This window comes from Arachis ipaensis, chromosome B5 (genome assembly GCF_059453495.1).
Source record: "Arachis ipaensis isolate K30076 ecotype BB chromosome B5, ASM5945349v1, whole genome shotgun sequence".
Classification (NCBI taxonomy): domain Eukaryota; kingdom Viridiplantae; phylum Streptophyta; class Magnoliopsida; order Fabales; family Fabaceae; genus Arachis; species Arachis ipaensis.
The window spans coordinates 22413227-22428571 of record NC_142440.1 but is presented as its reverse complement, the minus strand read 5'-3'; the positions used below and the strand labels follow the sequence as shown (position 1 = coordinate 22428571).

At 33.1% G+C, this 15345-nt stretch overlaps 2 protein-coding genes across 3 annotated transcripts; one reads left to right on the top strand and one right to left on the bottom strand.

Moving 5' to 3' along the window:
- Nucleotides 1-356: 356 nt before the first annotated feature.
- LOC107643308 (wax ester synthase/diacylglycerol acyltransferase 11) lies at nt 357-5370 on the top strand. 2 transcript variants are annotated; one of them, XM_016346920.3, is made up of 6 exons: nt 357-1182; nt 3760-3832; nt 4122-4189; nt 4274-4489; nt 4589-4754; nt 5089-5370. In XM_016346920.3, the coding sequence occupies exons 1-6, from the start codon at nt 445-447 to the stop codon at nt 5190-5192; spliced, it is 1365 nt and encodes a 454-aa protein (XP_016202406.1). In that variant the 5' UTR covers nt 357-444; the 3' UTR covers nt 5193-5370. The 2 variants fall into 2 exon arrangements, with proteins under 2 accessions (XP_016202406.1, XP_016202405.1); XM_016346919.3 differs by having other exon boundaries at nt 358-1182; nt 4589-4726.
- A 997-nt stretch (nt 5371-6367) lies between these two features.
- LOC107643307 (cyclase-like protein 2) lies at nt 6368-9179 on the bottom strand. The gene is made up of 6 exons (XM_016346918.3): nt 8620-9179; nt 8471-8543; nt 7814-7911; nt 7304-7374; nt 6730-6859; nt 6368-6620 (listed from the first exon to the last, which is right to left on the bottom strand). The coding sequence occupies exons 1-5, from the start codon at nt 9008-9010 to the stop codon at nt 6734-6736; spliced, it is 759 nt and encodes a 252-aa protein (XP_016202404.1). The 5' UTR covers nt 9011-9179; the 3' UTR covers nt 6368-6620; nt 6730-6733.
- Between the last annotated feature and the right edge of the window lie 6166 nt (nt 9180-15345).

Genomic DNA, 15345 nt, shown 5'->3' with positions numbered 1-15345 from the left:
AATACTCATATGCACTAGTATTTTACGATTTTTTTTATGTCAATGTGACTGAAAATTTGTAAAAATTTAGTATAATTTGAAGTGTTAAATAAAAGTTCATTTGAAATTCTTTGACTTTTTTATTTATAAAAAAATAAAGCTATACTATAATAAATAGTTGTTGATCTCTTACTCACATTTTTATTTTATTTATTCTACAAGTTTAATTATCTCAAATCTATTTTCCATGTGTTATTTGTACATTTTTAGCCTAATTTTTTTTTTCTTTGACTCTAGCTAACTCTTGTCGACCTCAAAAAGTGTTGTTAATAATTATGCTGTGAGTCGAATTTTTTGCTAAAATTTAATTATTTATTATTAGCATGGTTATCTGCAAGGTAAAGACTAGAGAGATATTAAAGGTCAAAGGAGCAAGAGAAGAGAAGAGGAGCAGGGAAGAGAGAGATGGGAAGAGAGAGTAGTAATGAATGGGAGGATGAACCTCTAACACCGGCGGGGAGGCTGTTCGCGCAACCGGAGATGAGGCAAATAATCCACTGCGTAGTTGGAACCAAGAACCCTTTCGACATCGACTCCGTCAAATCTGAGCTCCGGAAGTCCGCCATGCTCCAACACCCGCGGTTCACCAGTCTCCTGGTCCGCGACCACCGCGGCAGGGAGCACTGGCGCCCCACCCAAGTTGACATCGAGCGCCACGTCCTCATCATCGACCGCCCTCTCTCCGACGCCGACCACGACTCCGCCGTCAACTCCTATCTTGCCGATTTGTCAACGGAGGGACTCAGCATGGAGAAACCCTTGTGGGAACTCCACATCCTGATGGCTCACAATTGCGCCATCTTCCGAATCCACCACTCCCTTGGCGACGGTATCTCCTTGATGTCTATGCTCCTCGCCTGCTGTAGGAAGCTCCACGATCCACACTCTGTCCCCACCATAGCCTCTTCTTCTTCCTCTCGCTCTCGCAACACCACCTGGCCGAATATTCTTTGGAATCTTGCGGTTACCCTCTGGTTTTGCTTGGTCTTTGCCCTAGAGTTCATCCTTCGGTGTCTGTGTGTTCGTGACCGCAAAACTCCGCTCAGCGGCGGCGCCGGCGTTGAGTTGTGGCCCAGGAAGATTGCTACTGCCTCCTTTTCCCTCCAAGATATGAAGACCGTCAAGACGGCTGTTCCCACTGCGGTAAAATTAAACAATAATTATTTCCTTTCCTTTCCTTTCCTTTATATCCTTCAAACTACTAATATAACTAAATTAATCCATATTAAATTATTAATTGCTTTAGACACCCAAAAAGAAATCCATATTAATTCCTACATATGCTTCTTATTGAAAACTACCCAATTGTGATAACCGATAACTTGTTAAAATCATTTATCTAAATATAGAAGCCCAATCACATGCCATGCTTCCCCAATTTTTGAAACAAACACTTTTGCAGACTTGTCCCAAAGATATGGGATGGATTAGATAATTACATTCAAGATTCAACTGAGTTTTCCATTAAAAAATAGTCCTTTAACAATTCTTAACTTCAGTTTGAATAAATAATTTAATTAATTTTTTTTAAAATTAAACAATAAATATATATATTAAAAATAATTTATAAATAAATTATTTATATTTCATTTTTTAATTTTAAAAAAATTTATTTTAAAAGAAAAATAATTAAAAAAATTTATTAAAAGAGAATTTATTTTTTTTAATTTGTTCATAAGTATTTAAATAACTTTTTAAAAAATTATAATTTAATTTTAAAAATTATATCAAATATTAATACTATAATTTTTTACAAAATAAAAATACAAAAAAAAAGTTACTTATGAATCATTCTAATCTTTAATCTATTATTTATGGTATAATATGTGTAAAGATAAAATAATAGTATTATAAGGCTAACATATTTCATTATTTTAAGTTATTACTTATTAGTTAATATTAATATGTTTTTATATAAGTTCAAACAAAAATTCAAATGCAATAGAATGTTGAAAGTCAAATATTAATTAGAATTTATTAAAAAAATATTAATTTTTAAAATTAAAAAATAATATATAAATAATAAAAATATAATGACTGAATTTTTATGGCCCATAATAATTTTGAATTACATTACCTGTGTTGATTATCTGACTCTGCCCCGCCGCCAAAGTTTAGGCATGACAGCAACAAAATAATTCTTTTTCGGAAAACAAAAATTTATCGAAAAATTAAACGAACTTATAAAATTGTTTCTCGGTTTGACTAAAGATTAAATATGTTTGGATAAAATATGAAGGTGGATTATACTTGAAATCTGTTAACTCTAAGCTAGGAAATAGCTTATAAGTACTGAAGTTCAAGCAACTTTTTTAAAAACTTAGAATAAGCAGAAACTGATCATTTTATAACTATTATCGTTTTACTTATTCCTGGTTTAGATATTAGTTAATAGGTGTAATTATTATGAACAATTCTATCATTTTATTAATTTTTTAATAATTTTTTAAATTTATAAGCAAGCCATTACAATTTGCAAAAAAAAAATATCAAATATTATTATGAAGTTCTCTATAATCTTATTAATCTAATTCTAACTTTTATAATTTAAAAATCTTTAATCAAATTATTATATTATACAAAAAATGCTAATCTAGTATTTGTTGTTTAAAATTTTCAATCAAGTTTTTATTACAATCCTTTTTTGGTTAGATCTCTCTAATTTAAAAATTTTGTGATAAAAAATTAGTAAATGCTAATGTGTTTTGGAAAAGTTAAGAAGTGCAACCATTTTTAAATTCTAAAGTTTAAATTTTAAATCTTAATTATATTATACACAAATTTTAAGAAATAGATTTAGATCATTGAATTTCATTTTAGAGAATAAAATATGATTTATTACCATTTATTTCATGGTGGATACTCCTATAATGATATCTTCACATGAAGATACCATTGTGAATCATTAGATGAGTTGATATGTTTAACTAAATATGTTTGATTAATTATCTAAGGGTTTACAATGTCATATCTTCATATAAAGATGTCATCATGTGAGTATTCCCCTTATTTTATAGGCGGAGTTCAGAGAAAATATGAGAAAAAAACATTATTTAATGATGAGAGATCTCACTTTATCTTTTAAAATAAAAAACTAAAATTTAGAAGATCTAAATTCTTAAAAAATAACAGTATGTTAAGTTTGGTAATGCTACAGAGATAAAAAATCAGTTAAAATTTATTTTATTTAATATTCATTAATTGTTGTAATAAAGAAAGTTTGGACTATTTTTTGCTAATTTGTTTTTTTACCAAACATTTCCGTTTAAGTTTTAACAACTCCCTGGCGTGGTAACAGACTAACTTAACAGTCAAACCTTAAGTGACCTGTATGATAGCTGAATATTGTGCTCATGTTTTTGGACTTTGAATATGGATTCATTCACTTTAAAGGGATAGTAAACTTGTTTTGGATGATCGAATATATTTGAATTCGGATTGAATTTATATTCAGTCTATAATGGACAGCTAAAACCAGTGTTTATGGAACATAACATGGTTGATACAGAGCCTAAATAGCGGAAAAGAGTAAGGATCGTCACAAAAATGTGCAAACTTAAAGATTTTACTATTGGATGAATGATTTGAACAGGGGACTGGGAATATGAGATAATGCAGTGTTTGTCAACACCCATAATAACCAATGAACCATAAATTTATTATGTATATGACCAGTATGAACATTCAGATATAATATTTCGAGCACTTGCTGTTTTGCAGACCATAAATGATGTTCTATTTGCTGTTATATCATCTGGGATATCAAGATACTTGGATTTCCGAGCACCCAATGGTACAAGTCATTTGTATAATTGTTTAAACAACTATTTTCAAATTTCAACATGTTTCCTTTTTCATATTCCACTGCTTTTAGATAGAAATACACAGACATTCCAGATAGAACTTCATTTGGTTATATAGGGATAGTAAATAAAAAATAGAATCTCATGAAAGAAACTAGAATCTCTCTAAAACCTATCTTCTTTCTATTTTTGTATTCTTATCTTGAAGATAGAATCCAACAACAATCAAAGGTACGATTGTACACAATGACAACTAATTAAAAAGTTCCTTTCTGTAAGGGGTGCAAGAGGGGATTCAGCTAACAGGTTTAGCTATGGTTAATCTGAGAAAACAGCCAGGACTGCAGGTTTAGCTACTCTGCCCAATTTCACTTTATTTAGTTGCTGCTACTCAGGCTATAATAATATTGTGGGTGGATCAAAATGATCAGGAACTATCCAATCTGATGAAAAGCAATTCAGGAGCAAGGTGGGGTAACAAATTCGGTATGCTTCTCCTGCCTATATATTATCACAGAAGCAACAATTCAGATCCTCTAGCATATCTCAAGAGAGCTAAAGCAATGATCGACAGAAAGAAACAGTCTTTGGAGGCCCATTTCTCATACAAAGTTGGAGATTTAGTAATGTCAACTCTTGGTCCAAAGGTTAATTAATTTCTCCCCCTTTGTCTACTTCTTTTTGCTACTTGTGCTCATTACAGGGACAGCTATCATGTACTACTGTTTGCTGTTTATACAATGCAGTTTGCTAGCTGGCTAAATTACCGGATTCTCTGTAACACTACCTTCACAATCTCAAACGTGGTCGGACCGCAAGAAGAGATCATGATGGTAGAAAATCCAGTAACATACTTGCGGGCAAATAATTCTGCCTTGCCTCATGTACGGCCCTCTAAATTCTTTTGTCAAGGTGAAAACTCAGTGCAGTCACCTTCACGTGAAATTGATAGTTGAGAGCCGTTAAATGATTTGAATAATTTGACTAAATTTTCAGTTGTCAACTTCACGTGAAGTTGACTGTACTTGAGTTTCCACCGTCAAGGTGAAAACATTGTTTGACACCAGTATTTTCTTAACATTCAAACACACATTTTTTTTTCTTTAAAAAATAATTTAAATACACAATTAATTAGTAACAATCTTATTTTTATACGAGTGTCAAGAGTGTTTAGTATGTGAATAGTATCTTTCTTTTGTTAATGTTGTGTTTGTGAATGGTTGATATTTCTATTGGCATAATGCAGGCACTCATTTTGAATATGGTGAGCTATGCCGGACGGGCAGACATGCAAGTTCAGGTGGCCAAGGACATTATTCCCGATCCAGAGTTTCTTGCCAAGTGCTTTGAAGATGCTTTACTCGAAATGAAGGAGCAGGTTACGGCCAAAATCTAAGATGCAAATTAGTCGTTTTTGTAATTTGTTGAATTTGTCAGCAAATGCAGACCTTGTGATGGATATATAATAATATAAATACGAAAAAATATATATGACAAATACATGACAAAGAATGAATTGTTTTTCTTAGTCTGTTGACAATTAGAATTTAGAACTAATTAATTTCATCTCCAAGATCATTTCCCAACTATTGCAATTCTTTCCATTTTTTTCTTCCAAGAGGTGGGGTAACAACTTATTTGGAATCATGGATTTTGTTGGTAATATTTTGTAACCAAGACTTCTATCCTCATCGTCACTTGAAACTCATCCAATTGGGAAATAATGAGAAACCCAACCGAGATTATATACAATTAGCACAACAATGATTCCAAATACTGAGTTCCTTTCTGGTGTTTTATATCTAGATATTAGCATGGTTGTCAACCTCTCAAATTAATTCGTAGAATCATATAATTTTACGTTTTTAAATAGTAGAATCAAATTGACTAGACTTCAAACTCGTTTTTAAACTCGGTCAAACTTGCAAGTCTAACCATGAGTTATCGAATTTGAATTCGGTTTATTTTATTTGACAGAAAAAAACATTTCATTTATAGAAATAAGCATACGATACTTACAGATAATAAAAACAAATTAGATCTGAATGTAAAAAAAAATAATAATAAATATTTTTTATGTTAAACTATAAACTGACTTTCTTTTAAAATTCCTTAGCTCTAATATCAGCTACGCAAAACTTGGTGTCCATGACAAGATCAAGATGTCATGTAACCAACGGAATACATTCTACCGTTAATTCTGCATAAAATTAATGGTTTCTATTGGATTCAGAAGTATAAAAAGGAACCATCTTACTCCCAAGAAGAACAATAATGCCATTGAAAGAGATTAGTGTAAGGTTTAATGGTTGCAAGAAACTTTTTAAAAAATAAATAAACAACACAAAGCTAGCACTATGTACTAGGTAATTGTCTGGTCACACCAATCATAAGAGAGAAAGGAGGGGGGGGGGGGGGGGGGGGATCATAATAATGTACTTCTATAAAATTTAACATTGTTTCACCTCACCACTAGCACTAAGCATTGGCCACCAATTATTTGGTATCAAGATCTCCAGCGAAACTGTACAAGGATTGCCATTGCATGTTTCTATATATTAAAGCCAAATAAGATTGTAACACCTTGACACAAATCGTTAATACTATTTTTCTCAATATAGACATTTCTGAGCTTTTATTGCATTTTGAACCTACTCATGTCTAAGAAAACTACAATTGATGTAATGCTACTAAAGTTGCTGCACCCATCGTACTCCAAACATACACCAAAGATGATCAACATCTCCTGGTATTTGGGTATGCAGTATCCACTGTTTCCTGCAGCAGTTTTGACTATGAATCAGCCATTGACTCAAGTTATGAGAAGAATGCAATTCTTTCGTTAGAATTCAATAAACAGGTTTCATCATCTCAAATTCACATGTACCATATTATTTGATCAGAATGCACCGTATTGGTGATCCCTCAGCACCAGCCAACCTAAGCGGTAAGCAATGCAGTGAATATATTCCAGCAGGGACATCATCAAGTTTCAGGCCTTCCACCAGAATGATTTCCTAAGGCAATGTAAACTGTTAGTTCTTGTTCCACCAAAAGATAAAGAATATTGATCTTTGTTCATACAGGGAAATGCCAAATGCACAAACTAATCTGATCACAACACTGAGCAGTCTTTCAAATTAAACAGTGAAATATGTCCGGAGCAAAAAATTAGTATCTCATAACAATGCTTGACGAAAGTTCGGATCAACAGTTAATTGGAATTGTTGTGGAGGCAATGACAGAAGTTAAAATTCAGGAAAGTATGCTTCGGCAATAATGAAAAAATTAAAAAATAAAAATAAAAAATTCAATTGCTACATCCACATTGTAGGTTCAATCTGGGTACAGCCAATTACTGATACCTGATAAGCTGTAAAGAACTAAGGTGGGGCAATAAACTAATAGTAAAACTAACACATGTCATTGCTGAAACAATAATAAGACAGGACTTCTCTTACCCTGCCTTCTAGAAAAACCAGGTGAGATGGGATCAAGTGATCAAATGCAGCAACAGATAGATAGTCAATTCCTACATGGCATCATAGAAAGATGTGTCATTGTAATGGCATTTATGCAAAAAAACTAAAAAATCATACATGTTTGAAAAGAGTAGCCTCAATTGAGACAAAGCTCTAAAAATGCACTGAAGATGCCAATTGGTACAGCATAAAGGCAAATATCAAGATAGTAATCTTGTACAACTACTTTGTATCCTAAAATTCTCGTAGGCAGTATCCACTTGGTATATTCTTAGAATTCAGATGCCTCTTTAATACATAAGATTAGAGCAGGTTAAGTTCACCATTGCCATTTAATTGTGGTACACAAATGCCTGCTGCAACTAAAATTAGGACATGATATCTCCTTGCTTGTCATGTATGTAAAAAAAATATAAAAATAAGAATAATAAAAGAAAGGATCCTTGGTGATAAAACCCCAAATCTTGAAGAATATATTTAACACCATACCAACAAGTTTGACGTCCGTGTCCTCCACAAGCCAAGTTGCTCCATCCACCATGAATCCCACATAGCTTGTGTCGAACTCCTTCTGAAACATAAGCCTCCTATAATTTAAGAAGTTTTAGTTCCACTTTTATGATTTTTGGAGACAGTCAAAAAGAAATTGGTTGCTTTGATGATCGAGGTTGAAACAAGTCCAGTTCTAATCAAGCATATGCCCCTACTGGATAGCCCCTTTATCATAAAGATCGTACAATACCAAACAAGAGAGACTTGTTCATTTGATACGAGACCCAAGCCATTATGTGCACTAGTTACAATAATGGAAATAAAAAATGCTATGTACATAACCAAAAATTAACCAAATCAGTCATCATGTATTAAATACACACAAATACATTGTTGTTTTACTCATTTTAAATGTGTATTTTGTATTTTAAAGTGGGCGATGTATTTTATAGAGTGACAAACTTTGGCATATATCAAGTATGGTTGATACGAAGTAGTAATGTAGTAATAATGTTTAACTATGCTCAGTGTACACCAAAATTAACCAGTATAAAATACATGCTAAAATATATATTAAAAGAGTTAAACAACGCAGGTATAAATACATATTGGGTGTGACTTTGGTGTGCATCACATCATACGTTAGATAGATACCTGTCGGTATTTAATGTACGGAAGAGCACACGACGTACACCGCGTGGTATATTTAGTGACTTCATAACTTGAGCTGAAAGGAAAGGAACAAGGGAATCAGGAACGGAAATGGAAAAACGGGTGAATGAGAAGGCAGAGTGAGTTGATACCGGTGATGTTTTGATCCCTGGGAACATCAAGCAAGAGAGCAGGGCCATTGAGAAGGTGCAGATCGAGAGTGTCGACGTCAAAGCCAGCATGGAAGTAGTGATCGAAGACGTGACCTGGAGCGTCGACGTGGGTGCCAGTGTGAGTGGGGAGCTTCATAAGGGAGCCGTTGGAGAGGGACCCGTTCTTCATGCTCTGCTGAAGCCACACAAACTGCCCCACTCCCTCCGATGACTCCCACGATGGCATCTCCGCCACGTATCTGTGGCTGATGTCAAATATCGTTGCCTCCTGCGTCTCCGCCGCACCCATCCCCAACCCAAGGCCGCATAAAATTGCAATTATAGTTACAATTGCAAACTTCGCCAAAGCAGCTCTTGAGCAGGTATTCATGTTTTTGCTTACAGTTAATAAATCAATTTGATGCCAACTGAATCTGATCGCCACCACAATCGACACCAACGGAGACCAGCTGCTCTTCTTAGTCTCTTACCCTCGCCTCGGACTCTCTCTTCACTCGTCAGTCCTCACTCCTCAACTGTTTTAGTAATTAGCACTCTACACCGTGTAAAAAAAATTTAGAATTTTTGAAAACCAGACCGGATTAGCTGGTTCAATCGGATTAACCGAGAACCGTTATTTTGATAAGTCCGGTTGATATACAAAACTGCCTTGTAAAAAATCAATAAAAAAATCGGTCGAATCGATAGTTGATCGGTAAATTGATTGAACCGGACCGATTTTTTAAAGAATCGGTTCTTTAATCAAAACGGCGTCATTTTATCTGGGCAAGCCCAACCGGGTAAAGGCACGCCCCCTTTCCTTCTCTCTCACCAAAATCTAACCCTAATTTAATTTGGCCCTAAAACCTTGCTAACACACTAGAGTAGAGCTGAAGGAGACGGCAACAAGAGGCAGAAGATGACGCCAAGGTGATCAGGAACTCGCAGCTTCAATCTCTCAGAGAGGAAGGACACGCACCGTCGGAGATGAGGGAGACAATCACGGCGAAAGAGAAAGGGCGGCAGAGTATGAAAAAGAATTGGACGTTAGTGGTTGCTGTGGATCGGGATGGTGTTGCCCTGCTGGGAGTGTGGCGGACTAGAGGTAGCTAGAGAGGACGATGGTGAGGAAGGCGGTTTTGGTAAGGAGGAATGAGAGGGCGTGTAAGAGTATGCAATCCGGCAAGTCGCTGATCCTGTCCGTGGCAATTAGGGTTTCTCTGTCCATCACCTCCATTCTATTGCTGCTTGTCTTTTCGATGTTGCCGACAGTAAGCTACTCCACTGCTTCTTCAGTTTTATTTTTGGGAGCTAATTGATCTGGATTTAATTATGTTGATCATGGATTATTATTTTTCTAGGTTGTTGTTTTTTGAGTTAATTTTTTTTATTGTCTATTGTTGTTAATAGAGCTGGATTATTGTTATTTTGTTCTGACTTTTGGATTAATTATCGTTGATTATTGATATTTTTCTTAGTTATTTTTGTATTATTGTTCTGATTCTTGTTGTGATAAGAATGCTTGAGGTGGATGTCCATTTATCATAAGACTCAAGTTACCAAGAGCGATTGTATTTAATAAAGTTCGAAAACAGTGTCCTTCATTAGTATATAAATAGTGGAAGAAATCTCTGAAACAACACAGCAATAACAATAACAAATATTCCTCTCTTTCTCTCTCTTTATACACTTCAATATAAACTCTCTCTCTTTCTCTATCTCTATGTGAATTTAAGTTACAATATAATATTAGTAAATATGTGAATTACTTCTATTATACTGAGATAATAATATTGTTGAATATTAATATTAGAGTCTTCTATTTATATTTCTTTATTTTATCTTCCTTATTTATTTATTTTACAACACGTTATCAGCACGAGATTCTGATCAAATTTTAGAAAAACTCAGGTAATAAATTTTCATTATGTCGAAGCTCTCTCATCTTGAATTTAATACTCTTGATATATCTGAAAACAACTACTTATCATAGATACTAGGTGCTGAAATCCATCTTGATTCAATGGATTTTGGAGATACCATTGAGGCTGAAAATAATGCATCCCAGAAGGATAAAGCCAAAGCCATACTTTTTCTTAGTCGTCATCTTGACGAAGGATTGAAAAATAAATATCTCACACTAAAAGATCCTGCAGATTTGCGAAAAAATTTTGAAGAAAGGTATAATCATCAAAAGATAGTGATACTTTCTTAAGCCCGATATGAGTGGACGCACTTACGTCTAGAAGATTTTAAATCCATAAATGAATACAATTAAACAATGTTCCAAATTACCTCATGAATGAAATTATGTGGGAAAAAGATAACTGATAATAACATGTTAGAGAAAACTTTCTCAACCTTCCATGCATCGAATGTACTCCTGCAGCAACAGTATCAAGAAAAAGAATTTAAAAAATATTCTGAGTTAATTTCTTTCCTTCTTATTGCTGAACGCCACAATGAGTTATTCTTAAGAAATCATGAAGTGCACCCAACTGGCGTCACCCCATTTCCTGAAGCAAATGCAACAAATCATAACCCCAAAAAAGGTAAATGACAATTTTGGTAACAAGAAAAATTATGGAAGGAAGAAAAATTTTGTTCACAAAAAAGGATCTCACCAGAAGTGGGATAAAGAAAAAAATAATGGGTAAAATAAATCAACAAAGGATAAATATTTCCATTGTGGTGGAAAGGGCCATTGGTCGCCTCGAGGCACCTAATTGATCTTTATCAAGCATCCTTGAAAAAGGACGACAAAGGAAAGGAGACGAATTTTGTTTCAAAGGATGCTGCTAAAAATTATACCACTCATTATAAAATATCTGATTTCTTTGAGGATTCTGAACGAAATATTGGTCATTTGATCAATGATGAAAAAGTTTGAAATTTGGGTTCAGTACTTATGTAAATAAATAATGTAAAAAAATTTTAAGTTTTATTTCCTATGTATTTGAATTTCAAGTATGATGTATATAAATAATGTTTAATAAAATATTTATGTTTATGAATTTCAAAATTACTAAATATGCCAAGTTCTAAAATAGTAATAATAATAATAAATTTTTAGTATATGATACTATGTACAGTACTTCTTAGAAAACAATCAAGAAAATAATTTTACTGCGCATATAATTTTACTCATTTTATTATTATTATGTCTTTGAAAAAAATGGTAAGGACATATAGTGAAGATGTTTGCATTGCGAATAGTATAAGTTCGCATACCATTCTCAAAAGTAATATATATTTTACTCATCTTGTACCAAAAGAAGAATATGTTAATACTAATATTGGCTCAGGCAATGTGATAGAAGGCTTTGGAAGAGTTATAAATTTTATTTTCCGGAAGAACAAAATTCATAATAAATAATGCACTATTGTCTACCAAGTCTCTAAGAAACTTGTTGAGTTTTAAAGATATTCGCCAGAATGGATATCATATAGAAACAACGAATGAGGAAAATCATGAGTATTTATGTATCACAACTCATGATTCAAATAAAAAGATTATATTAGAAAATTTACCCTCACTTTCATCTAGGTTATATTATACTAAAATTAGTGCAATCGAATCACATGCCATTGTAAACCAGAAGTTTACTAACCCAAATGAATTCATAACTTGGCCTGATCGATTGGGTCATTCAGAAACAACCATGATGCGGAGAATTATTGAAAACTCTCATGAACATTCACTAAAGAACCAGAAGATTCTTAAATCTAGTGAATTTTGTTGTGCTGCATGTTCTCAAGGAAAACTAATTTTAAGGCCATCACCAGTAAAGACTGAATTTGAGTCCCCTGAATTCCTAGAAAAGATTCAAGGCGATATATGTGGACTTATTCATCCACTATGTGGATCTTTTTCATAAACTAGAAAAGTATAGTTTCCAGAAAATTCAATAAAAGCAATTTATTTTGATAATGCTGGTGAATTCACTTCCCAAGCCTTTATGCTTATTGTATGTCTAACGGAATAAGCATTGAACATCTAGTAGCTCATGTTCATACACAAAATGAGTTTTAACAGAATCACTTATTAAACACCTCCAATTAATTGCTAGACCCTTACTCATGAGAACAAATCTCCCAACCTCGGTTTGGGGCATGCTATTTTACATGCCACAGCACTTATTCGTTTGAGACTAACAAGTTACCATCAATTCTCTCCTATGTAATTAGCTTTTGGCCAGCAGCCAAATATTTTCTATTTAAGAATATTCGGGTGTGCAATATATATTCTCATTGCACCACCTTCTATAGTGAGGTATCTTGAGATACAAATTGGAGATGTATTTAAATCCGATTTGTAGATTATCATTTTGATGAATCAAAATATCCAACATTAGCGGGGAGAGAATAAGCTTCCTAAAAAGAAACTTAATCGGAATGCATCATCCTTGATGCATTTAGATCCTCGATCAAGACAATGTGAACTATAAGTTCAAAAATTTACAAAAAATAGCAAATGAATTGCCTAATACATTTTCTGATACGAAAAGGATAACTAAATCCTATATACCAACTGAAAAGGCTCCAATTCGAATTGATGTCTCAGTCAGACAAATGGCCACCGAAACAAATTCACATAAAAAATGTGGAAGGCCCGTCGTTTTCAAAGACAAAAATCCTCGAAAAAGAAAGAGGTAAATACTATTCCTGTTGAAAAAGATAAAGACATAGTAAAGACACATGTTGTTGTCCAAAATTCTGATATAGTTTTGACGCCAGAAGACGTTCAAATACTTGAAAATTATGAAAATGATGAAATCTCAATAAATTATGTCTTTACAGGAGAAAAATTGGATCAAAATAAGACAATTGTCAATGAAATATTTGTATTTAATGTGACATTAAATATCATGCATGAAAGTAAGGATCTTGAGCCAAGAACAGTCGAAGAATTTCGACAAAGAAATGATTGGCCAAAATGGGAAGAAGCTATGAAGGCTGAGTTAGACTCACTTGCAAAATGTAAAGTCTTTGAACTTGTAGTCCGTATACCAGAAGATGTAAAACCTATTGGATATAGATGGGTATTTATGAGAAAACGAAATGAGAAAAATGAAGTTGTACACTACAAAGCTCGACTTGTGGCATAAGATTTTTCACAAAGGCTCGGTATAGATTATGAAGAAATATATTTCCCTGTAGTGGATGCAATAACATTGCGTTATTTGGTCAGTTTACCCGCAATACCATAAACTACATATGCATTTAATAGATGTGGTAACAGCCTACTTATACGGATCATTAAATCGTGATATCTATATGAAAGTCAGGATTAAAGATATTTAAAGCATCCAATGAATATTCACAGGAGTTATACTCAGTCAAATTGCAAAGATCTTTATGTGGTTTAAAACAATCTTAGACAAATATGGTATAATCGTCTTACTGAGTATCTGGCCAAAAACGGATTCAAGAATGATGATATCTGCCCATGTGTTTTCATAAACAAATCTGCATTTGGATTCATTATAATTGTTGTGTACGTTGATGATTTAAATATCATTGGAATCCCTGAAGAGATTCCAATAATTATAAAAGCTCTAAAAGAAGAGTTTAAGATGAAAGATCTTGAAAAGACTAAATTCTGTCTTGGCCTGCAGATCGAGCATACAAAAAATGATATATTTATTCATCAAACAACATACACAAAAAAGATTTTGAAGAGATTTTATATGGATAAGTCACATCCATTAAGTACCCCAATAATCGTAAGATCTTTGGATGTGGAAAATGATCAATTCCGTCCTAAATAAGAAAATGAAGATATCCTTGATCCTGAAGTATTATATCTTAGTGCCATTAAAGCACTGATGTATCTTGCTAATAATACACAACCTGACATATCATTTGCGGTGAATTTACTAGCAAGGTATAGTTCCTCTCTAATCAGAAGACATTGAAATGGAATCAAACAAATTTTTCGATATCTTCGTGGAACAGTTAATATGGGTTTGTTTTATCCATATGAATCCAAATTACAATTAGTTGGCTATGCAGATGATGGATAATTGTCTGATCTATACAAAGGAAGATTTCAAATAGTATACCTATTCATATATGGTGGTACAGCTATATCATGGAGGTTCATGAAACAGACGATAGCAGCAACATCTTCTAATCATGATGAAATTTATTTATTTCTTTATTTCCTATTCTTTATTTATTTATTTTACAACAATTCTAAATTTATTTATTGGTTGTTGGTTTGTTAATGAGTAAAATTAGTTAAAATTTTTTTATTTTGAAGATAGAAGTATGGAACAATGAGACAGTGATCACTAAATTAAAAATTTTAATATATTATTTTATATTTAATTAAATCAGTTCAATTACAGTTCAACGCAATTGAATCATTAAGTTTTTAAATTAATATTTTTATCGGTTTACTAATCAGTTCAGTTTTCGAAATCTTACAAAATACAATAAAATACACTGAAAATATTTTAAAAACCGCTAGAAATCTGATTTTCAAATGGAATAAATTTCAATGCTTCTGGTATATTAATAAAAACTAAAAATATATATAAATAGAGAAAAAGACAAATAGATCCCTGACCTTTTGCCCCGTGGACATTTTCGTCCCTAACCATTGAAAAATACTTTTAAGTCCCTGACCTTCACAAAACTTGGACGGATCAGTCCCTGAAAGAGGCATTTGGACGGATCAGTCCCTGACGGAGGCATTTGGACGAAGGGACTGATCCGTCT

Bases quoted from the DNA above. Each gene is read 5' to 3' on its own strand.
- LOC107643308 (XM_016346919.3), top strand. From the start codon at position 445: ATGGGAAGAGAGAGTAGTAATGAATGGGAGGATGAACCTCTAACACCG. The intron at 3,833-4,121 runs GTACAAGTCATT...CCTTTCTGTAAG, and splicing joins GGATTTCCGAGCACCCAATG to GGGTGCAAGAGGGGATTCAG. The intron at 4,727-5,088 runs GTACGGCCCTCT...GGCATAATGCAG, and splicing joins ATAATTCTGCCTTGCCTCAT to GCACTCATTTTGAATATGGT.
- LOC107643307 (XM_016346918.3), bottom strand. From the start codon at position 9,010: ATGAATACCTGCTCAAGAGCTGCTTTGGCGAAGTTTGCAATTGTAACT. The intron at 7,375-7,813 runs GTATGGTGTTAA...GATGCCATGTAG, and splicing joins CACGGACGTCAAACTTGTTG to GAATTGACTATCTATCTGTT. The intron at 6,860-7,303 runs GTAAGAGAAGTC...ACATTGCCTTAG, and splicing joins TGGTTTTTCTAGAAGGCAGG to GAAATCATTCTGGTGGAAGG.